Source organism: Cyclospora cayetanensis, unplaced genomic scaffold (assembly GCF_002999335.1).
Source record: "Cyclospora cayetanensis isolate NF1_C8 unplaced genomic scaffold, CcayRef3 CcayRef3_contig_270, whole genome shotgun sequence".
NCBI lineage: Eukaryota > Apicomplexa > Conoidasida > Eucoccidiorida > Eimeriidae > Cyclospora > Cyclospora cayetanensis.
In genome coordinates, this window is record NW_020312226.1 from 28,528 (window position 1) to 36,918 (window position 8,391).

The 8,391-nt window shown below is 56.0% G+C and overlaps 1 protein-coding gene across 1 annotated transcript; it reads left to right on the forward strand.

Moving 5' to 3' along the window:
• On the forward strand, positions 1 to 3,394 carry LOC34620313 (RNA polymerase II degradation factor 1). Its single transcript, XM_026338528.1, has 8 exons — positions 1 to 138; positions 667 to 720; positions 901 to 1,074; positions 1,430 to 1,772; positions 1,942 to 2,002; positions 2,261 to 2,342; positions 2,947 to 3,120; positions 3,323 to 3,394. The coding sequence occupies exons 1-8, from the start codon at positions 1 to 3 to the stop codon at positions 3,392 to 3,394; spliced, it is 1,098 nt and encodes a 365-aa protein (XP_026194313.1).
• The last annotated feature ends 4,997 nt before the right edge of the window (positions 3,395 to 8,391 follow it).

Consider the following 8,391-nt stretch of genomic DNA (forward strand, 5'->3'; position numbering starts at 1 on the left):
ATGGCAGAGGGGCCACAAATGAGGCGTCGCTACGCCGATCCTCAGGGAGGAAGCTTCCAGCCTCGCAAAGCTACAACGGAAGCGGCAGACACACAGTCATTGCAGCAGCAGCAGCAGCCACTGGGGCAGCAGCAGCAGCAGCAGGCTCCAGAGCATCGAGCGCAATACACGGGGGATGCTGCTGCATCAGCGCATCCGCAGGGAGAAGAGGATTACCCACGTCAACAGCATCAGATATATAAATCACAACACCAGTCGTACCAGCCTCCTCATCATCAGCATATACCTTATGCAATGCATCAGCAGCAGCAGCAACAGCAGCAAAGGCAACAGCAGTACGAGCTCCCTCGGCAGCAACGGCAACAGCAGTACGAGCTTCCTCAGCAGCAACGGCAACAGCAGTACGAGCTCCCTCGGCAGCAACGGCAACAGCAGTACGAGCTTCCTCAGCAGCAACGGCAACATCAGTACGAGCTTCCTCAGCAGCAACGGCAACAGCAGTACGAGCTTCCTCAGCAGCAACGGCAACAGCAGTATGAGCTTCCTCAACAGCAACGGCAACAGCAGTATGAGCTTCCTCAGCAGCAGCCTCAACAGCAGTACGAGCTTCCTCAGCAGCTTCCTCAGCAGCAACGGCAACAGCAGTACGAGCTTCCTCAGCAGCAGCCTCAGCAGCAACGGCAACAGCAGTACGAGCTTCCTCAGCAGCAGCCTCAGCAGCAACGGCAACAGCAGTACGAGCTTTCTCAGCAGCTTCCTCAGCAGCAGCAACGGCAACAGCAGTATGAGCAGCCTCAGCAGCATCAGCAGCAGCTTCCTCAGCAGCAGCCTGTGCCGCCGTATGGAAAAGGGTCTGAGAGTCTACAGGGGTCTTTAACATCGTACAACGCGCATCTGCAGAGACACTCACAGGGAGTTAGCTCTCAGCAGCAGCAGCAAGCCAGTTACAATGGAACGGCGTTAGCGAGTGGCAGACTGGGGGGTGCTGCACATGCGAGGGGTACTCCTGTATGGCCTCCTGGTATGCCTTTGGAAAAGCCTGGCGTTTCGGGGGAATACTTTGAAGAGAGGCAGGTGAGTTGGGTAGGAGGCGGCTGCTGCGCTGTGCTAGAAGGCTGTTGTGAGTCGTCTTGCCTCCGTAGAGTTGCGTGGAGCTAGCGAGGTAGCTAGCGAGGTAGCTAGCGAGGTAGCTAGTAGCTAGCGAGGTAGCTCGTAGCTAGCGAGGTAGCTAGCGAGGTAGCTAGCGAGGTAGCTGGTAGCTAGCGAGGTAGCTAGCGAGGTAGCTAGCGAGGTAGCTGGTAGCTAGCGAGGTAGCTAGCGAGGTAGCTAGCGAGGTAGCTGGTAGCTAGCGAGGTAGCTAGCGAGGTAGCTAGCTCGTAGCTCGTAGCTAGCGTTCGTTTCTGTGGCACTTTGAACGAATGTTTTTTAGGGAGGTGTGCGTCATCCTGGTGCTCCTATGGGGGCGGCTTTTCCTGGCTCGCATTGTTTAAGAGCGGCGGAGGGAAATTTTAACGCTTTAGGTGCTTTCCCAGGGGGAACCCCCTTGGTACTGCCTGAGGGGCAGTTGACTGGCGAGATGCAGCGCATGCAGGAGGCTGCCAGCCTTCCTGCTGGTGGGGCGTTCTCCTTCATGAACTTGACGCGGCTTTTTTCTTTTTCCCAGCAACGGGGAGAAGCTGTCAGCGGCGCAGCGGCTGTAGCAGGTGCAGCAGCGGCGGCGTCGCAGGATGACTCCGAAGATCCCTTCGACAGCGAACCTCCCCTGCTAGAAGGTAGAAACAAGCGCTGAGGCTTTCCTTTGGGGGGAAAAGCGAAAGCGTGTTAACCTCGCCAGCCTCGCAACATAGCTAGTCGCATGTACAGCCGTCCCTTCTTCCTCAGTAGCATGGCTAGCAGTCGCACAGCAGGCGTTCGGCTTGTGGTCGCGCGATGTGCTTGCAGAGCTGGGAATACACCCCGCAGACATTTGGAGTCGTACAAAGGCGGTACTGCTTTTCAGCAAGTGAGGCGGCAGGCAGCTAGAAGAGCAGCGTTAGGGGGGTCAGAGCACAAATGAGCGTATTTCACTCTTGGAGGATCTACGAGAACCTCGGCGATCCAGAGGACGCCTGCAGACTGGTGGCTCCTGCACGTTTTCCTCGAGATAAGCGCTTGCGATTTTGGCCGTGCAAAGGGGTGTCTCTGGAATGTTTGTGTGAGGCTTTGCAAGGTGTTTGTAGTGTCTGTCTGTGTTGGTGTGTCTGTGGGGGGAATGCTTCAGAGCAGATCACGATCTGCTTGCCGACAGTGATTTGTGCGGTCCCATGTTGATTGCCATAGTTCTCGCCGTCCTCCTTTTCCTCGTGAGCAAATCTCGATGCTTTTGCTGCTGCTGTTTTTTGCTGCTGGCAGAGCTCGAGTTTGGTGGCAGTGTGTCTTCTGCAGGAAAGGGGGGAGAAAAAGGCGGATTTTAGCTGGCGTTGAACGGGGAGGGGGGAGGGGGCGTCTTGTGGTGCTGGGCGCATTTTTGTTCGTGGAGAAGGGGGGGGGGGAGGTGAAGGCAGGAATGTTGATTGTGGCTCTCTATCTATTTTTTAGGCTGGGAAGGCTTCATTTGGGTGTCTTTACGGCATGAGCATCATCGGCTCCCTCTCGACGTATTTGCTGCTGAACCTCATGTCGCGGGTAGGGGCTTTTTTCGAGGGGATGCTTCTAAGGCTAAAGCTGTCGATACACTGGGCATATTCTGCCCTCCCTAAAGGCACGCCTCGCTGCACGCAGGCAGGCAGGCAGAAGGGGTGGATTAGACGTGGAGGGAGAGGGGGGTTGTGGGGGAAGGGGGCAGTCCAGGAGGACAGAACAGGGGCAGATAGGGGGATATACCTTTTTGACATGTGTGTGTATGTGTCTGTCTATGTGTGTGTGTCTGTCTGTGTGTGTGTGTGTTGCGGGCTTCTTGCGCTACAGGGTGAAGGCGTGGATCTGTATCGCACGGCATCCATTTTAGGATACTCTTTGATACCAGTCGCTGCTGCAGCATTTGCTGCGCTCTTCTTGGAGAGTAGGCCCCTCCTGCGGCTTGCGAGTGCTGCACTCGGTGTGGCGTGGGCAACCTTTACTGCTTCTTCCTTCTTCGAATCGGTACGAACTGCCTCTCGTTAGGGAGCAGCCGGGCTGGGGGGGAAAAATCCTCCCTCTCATCACTCTTTCCTCTCTTTTCAAAAGCACAGCAAAAATTTGTCTCGACAATGGCAAGGGTGGATTTGGGGAGGGGAGAGGAGGGTAGGAGAGGTGTGTGTTTGTGGGCGGACTGACTGTCAGTACCCCCGCGCTTGTGTTGAAGCGTGCCTCTTTTGAAGCCACGTTCGGAGAGGACGCTGAGTGTAATGCAGATGCTAATGCCAGTGCGTTCTGAAGTGCGTGGAATGGCTAGCCACGCCTCCTTCCTCGCAAACAATGCGGGAGTTCGCGGCTCTCTATTGCTGCTGTCGACGGTGTTTCTCCCCCGCAGGCACTTCGCTTGGAGGAGCAGCGCTTCTTGGTTGGCTACCCCATCTTCCTGCTGTACGCCTCTTTTACGATCCTCACACTCTTCTAAGTGGCCCTTTTAGCTCACCAGAAAAGGGGGACCTCGTGGCGTTGTTGGAAACAGCAGAAGGCGATCACAGGAGCTGCTCAACCCTAACGCTGACACACACACACACACACACACACACACACACACACGCAGCCACCAACCTCGCTTTTTTCTCGAAGGCTTTGCAAAAAAGAGAGCTTCTTTCTACATTACGCCTCCTGCGGCGCATGGATGGACTTTGCTGCGCGCTAGCGGCATTCAGGGGGTGCTCTTCTCACGCTCTCTCCCCTCTCCGCGAAGTCTTCTTCTAGCCTTCCTACGCAACCCATAGAGAGAGAGAGAAAAGTTTTCCCCCCTTCCCCCTCCCTCCCACCACTATATAGTTACCACATAGGTGCAGACTCCGCAAGGAGGGGCCGTCTCTCAGAGAGAGGACAATCTCCGCAAAAGACACTCAGTGCGCCATTGTTGCTTGATCCCTAGTGTGGTATGCGCTTTCGGTAGAGAGGACTGCCCGACGGAGACCTCTTAGGGAAGGGGGGAGGAAGGGGGCGTGTGTGGCAGAGGTGATGTGTCTCCTAAAGCTGCTGCAGGCTGGCAGAGAGAAGGGGGGGGAGGGGGGACTGCCTCTGCCGGAGGACGCGTGGCGGGTTGTGCGTGTGCGTGTGCTTGAGCTAGCGAAAAGGACTGCGCAGTCTTTTTCGCTAGCTCAGATGTCTGCTATGTGCGGCATGCGCCTTGGTTCGTAAAGGAACTGCTAAGTTAGATCATCAAGAGTGGAATACGATATCACACCCTTTCTTCAAATTGGTCTACTGCAGGCCGTCCAAATAAAAATGACCTCTCTCTGCCGTTCTTTACATGAGAACGGCTCATATGCAAATTACGTTCCCATCTGGAAATGCGGAGGGGCAGCCACCGGCGTGACGCAAAATCAAAAAAGAGACACACATACACGCATAGGGTGCGAAGTTCTCACTAGGGACGATCTCGGAGCCGCCTCCTTGTCACTAGCAAAGTTGTCATACAAGCAACCAAAGGCTGCTTCAAAGTGGTAACTTTGCAGCACATTTTACTCAAAGACTACCTCCGTAGCATCAGAGTCTTCGTTGTGGGCTCCCATGCAGCTGCACGTGAAAAGTCTGCTCAGGAGTCCTTTCTGCTTCAACTCCGTAACAAGGGTGTCAAGCCTGTGCAGCTCCTTCCTGAGCGCTTCCATCTCGTGCTCTTTGTCGCGCAGAAGCTGCTCGTGCTCTTTCTGCAACTCGAGCTCTATGGCTGGCATATCCTCAGGGTGAACTTCCTGCAACAGCCACTCACACAAGGACGCTGCCTACAGCAACTGCTGAGCGACTGGTAAGGGGATGTGCGGACTCTTCCGAGAGAGATCCTCCATTGAACACTGCTCAAGCGCTTCAACGCCTAGATTTAGCGACCTACGCCTGAAAGGAGTTGCGTCTTGATGGACAGTTGCTGCACACACGGCACAAGACAGCAGTCACATGGCCGGGAATGACGGCTACGGCTGGCAGCCAGCTGCTGCTGCTGCAGCAACACAGCAGCAGGCGCTGCAGCAGGTGCTGGGATGGGCAGGTGTCGTACCGCCTTAAGAACGGCGTTTTCCTTCTCCAGCTGCAGAACAGGAAGAGAGAAAAAGGGTCTCAGCATCACTCGGGAACGCTCGTAAAGTTGTACCACTCCTTCTGCCTACCTGCCTATATCGATACATAACTGTATGCGAAATATGTTTGCCGTGCTTATTGTGCGCGGCTGAAAAAGAGACATATAAATGGAAAGAAAGGAAGCAGTAGCAACTCCAAACCCTCTACAGCACACGGCACCTCAACGCCTATGAACCTCTCGGGGGACTACACGCGCAGCAAGCTCGACCCTCTCTGTTTCTCTCCCTTTCTGTTTCTCTCCCTTTCTGTTTCTCTTTTTCTCTCCCTTTCTGTTTCTCTTTTTCTCTCCCTCTCTGTCGCTCTCCCTCTCTGTCTCTCTCCCTCTCTGTCCCTCTCCCTCTCTGTCTCTCTCCCTTTCTGTCTCTTTTTTTCTCCCTCTCTTTTTCTCTCCCGCTCTGTCTCTCTCCCTCTCTGTCTCTCTCCCTCTCTCCCTCTCTGTCTCTCTCCCTTTCTGTCTCTTTTTTTCTCCCTCTCTGTCTCTCTCCCTCTCTGTCTCTCTCCCTTTCTGTCTCTCTCCCTTTCTGTCTCTCTTTTTCTCTCCCTTTCTGTCTCTCTCCCTCTCTGTCGCTCTCCCTCTCTGTCCCTCTCCCTCTCTTTTTCTCTCCCTTTCTGTCTCTCTCTCGAGCGCGGCTCACCTTTTTCCGTTCATTCTCGATGACCAGTAGCTGCATGCACATAGGTACAGTGCATAACAAGAGCAGTGGCGGGCAGCAGTGCAGCCAGGTTCTTGGGAAACATGCCCCTGCAGCTGGTGTCGCGGCAGCAGCTACACTAGAGGCAGCATGCGCCTGAGGCTAGGAGACTGGAATGTGTGTAGCAGGAAAACAGAAGCGGAGGGGACTGTGTTAGCTGAACTCCAGTAAAGCACCTTGTGTCTTAAGGAGTCTTCGGGAATCTCGCTATCCACAGAGACCATCCTTGCAGCAGCTTCGGGGAACTCCCGGAGTTTGCCCCCCTGTGAAGAGCCTACGGAGGCTTGGAAATCGAAAACGAGGAAGTCACGAGATCTTCGCACGCGTGGTCAGCTGCAGCTAGCCACTGAAATCGACCATACACTGCGAACGCCGCTGTACCGGTGTGAGTCGGGGGGCCCAATCCTGGAGGCGCAGCGGCGAAAAACTTGCGAGCACCAAAAATAATTGCTTCTTAAACTTAAAAATAAGGTGAAAAGCCGAAGGAGGCGGCTTTTCCACAACTATCCTGTTACACAGAGGGAGGGGGCCCCTGCGGCTGCTGCTGCCGCCACTCGATCTCAATGAATGGGGCTGCTGCTGCTGCTGCTGCTGCTGCTGCTGCTGCTGCTGCTCGGCTAATCTTCTACAGGGGCCCTTTACGGGGGGCCTCAAGGGGGCTGCCACCCACCCTTCGAAAAACACTTTGGTTTGAGGCTTCCTTTTTCTTTCTGCTTCCCCGAGAGGGTGTGCTCGTTCTCCTTCTCGCTCTCTCTCGCTCCCTCCTGCCGCCTGCCTCCGAGGCGCATCGCGTCGGCAAAGGTTATTTTTTCTGCTGCTTCGCGGTCCCTCTCCGCTGCGAAACTGCGTGCATGCAGCTACTGCGCGCTAGCCGAAGGTGCGACGCGCGCCGGTAGGGGCCCCCACCCCTGCCGGCACACATGCATGCATGCATGCATGCATGCGTGTGGCAGCATGGAGAGTCCGCTGCAGCAGCTGCTGCAGTGCACCGACTCCGCCACTGCGGAGACTCCGCAAGGCGCAAACGTGACAGGCGCATGGCTGTTTCCTCCCCAGAAAGCCCCTTTTTCCGCCGCTGCTTCCTCAGGCACGCACGCTGCGGCAACAGCTGTCGGAGGCGCAAGCAGCGGCAGCAGGCAGGGGTGGGAGGCGCTAGAGGAGGGGCCCCCTGACGGGGAAATCGACGAATGGGGGGGCCCCCCCGGGGCTCCTCTGGACGGCATTTTCTCCTTCCTGACTCCCCCCCCCGATGCCTCGCAGCTGCTGCCGCTGGCCTCTCAAGAAAATCCCCCCGCGACTTCTCTCGCTTGCTGCAGCAAGACCAGCAGCAGTGCCTTCGGCAGGTGGGAGGAGAAGCAGGTCGAGCACTATGCGTTGCTGTGCGCCGTTGAGCGTGTGCTGCTGCTGCAGCGGCAGCGGCTGCAGCGGCTGCAGCAGCAGCAGCAGCAGCAGCTGCGCCGGCTGCTGTGGCAGCAGCAGCTCCAGCAGCAAGTTCGCGAGACCTCCTCCGCCAAGGCAGCCGCCAGACGGGCGGCTCCTGAAGGCGCTGCAAGGCTCACAGCTGCGTCTCTCGACGGCACGCTGTTAGTCAACTCGGAAGGACTGCCTCTCCCGAGCAACAGGGATGCCTTGCGGCTGTGGCAGCAGCAGCAGCAGCAGCAAGTGCGACACTGTTCAAGCGGAAAGCCACGCGTCGCTGCGGTGGGGCACTTGCTGAGACTGGAGGGGAGTCTCTCTCCTAAGGCAGAGATCTCTGGAGAGGCTCTTGGGGGAGACGGGGGAGGAGGAGGGAGCCTGCTCACGGCTGCGACGAAGACGCTTGCGCTGCCTGCTGCGTTGCTGGCTGAGCAGCTTCGCCTCAGAAAGGCTAAAAAAAAACGCAGGATCAAAGTGGAAGAACCACTCGGCAAAAAAAAAAACCAGGGGCCCCTCCTGCAAGCGGCGGGGGGGGCCCTCACGACTCCCGGTAGCAGCAACGAACGACTTGCACACCCACCCGATACAGTGCAAAAACTGACTTCAGAAGGATGCCATGCAGCGTCGAGGCGTCAGGCCTTGCTGCTCTCCCTATTCGAAGAAAAGGTTGGCTTGCATGCACGTGGTAGCGGTGCTCTTGTCGCAACAACTTCTGCTGCAAATAACTCCTTCTGCTGCAAATAACTCCTTCTGCTGCAAATAACTCCCTATGCTGCAAATAACTCCTTCTGCTGCAAATAACTCCTTCTGCTGCAAATAACTCCTTCTGCTGCAAATAACTCCTCCTGCTGCAAATAACTCCTTCTGCTGCAAATAACTCCTTCTGCTGCAAATAACTCCTTCTGCTGCAAATAACTCCTGCTGCAAATAACTCCTTCTGCTGCAAATAACTCCTTCTGCTGCAAATAACTCCTTCTGCTGCAAATAACTCCTTCTGCTGCAAATAACTCCTTCTGCTGCAAATAACTCCTTCTGCTGCAAATAA

What these genes read in the sequence shown, in the direction of transcription:
- LOC34620313 (XM_026338528.1), top strand. Translation starts at nt 1, where the DNA reads ATGGCAGAGGGGCCACAAATGAGGCGTCGCTACGCCGATCCTCAGGGA. An exon ending in GCGGTACTGCTTTTCAGCAA is followed by an intron (nt 2,003 to 2,260) that starts GTGAGGCGGCAG and finishes GGAATGCTTCAG; the next exon opens with AGCAGATCACGATCTGCTTG. An exon ending in TCGCCGTCCTCCTTTTCCTC is followed by an intron (nt 2,343 to 2,946) that starts GTGAGCAAATCT and finishes CTTGCGCTACAG; the next exon opens with GGTGAAGGCGTGGATCTGTA.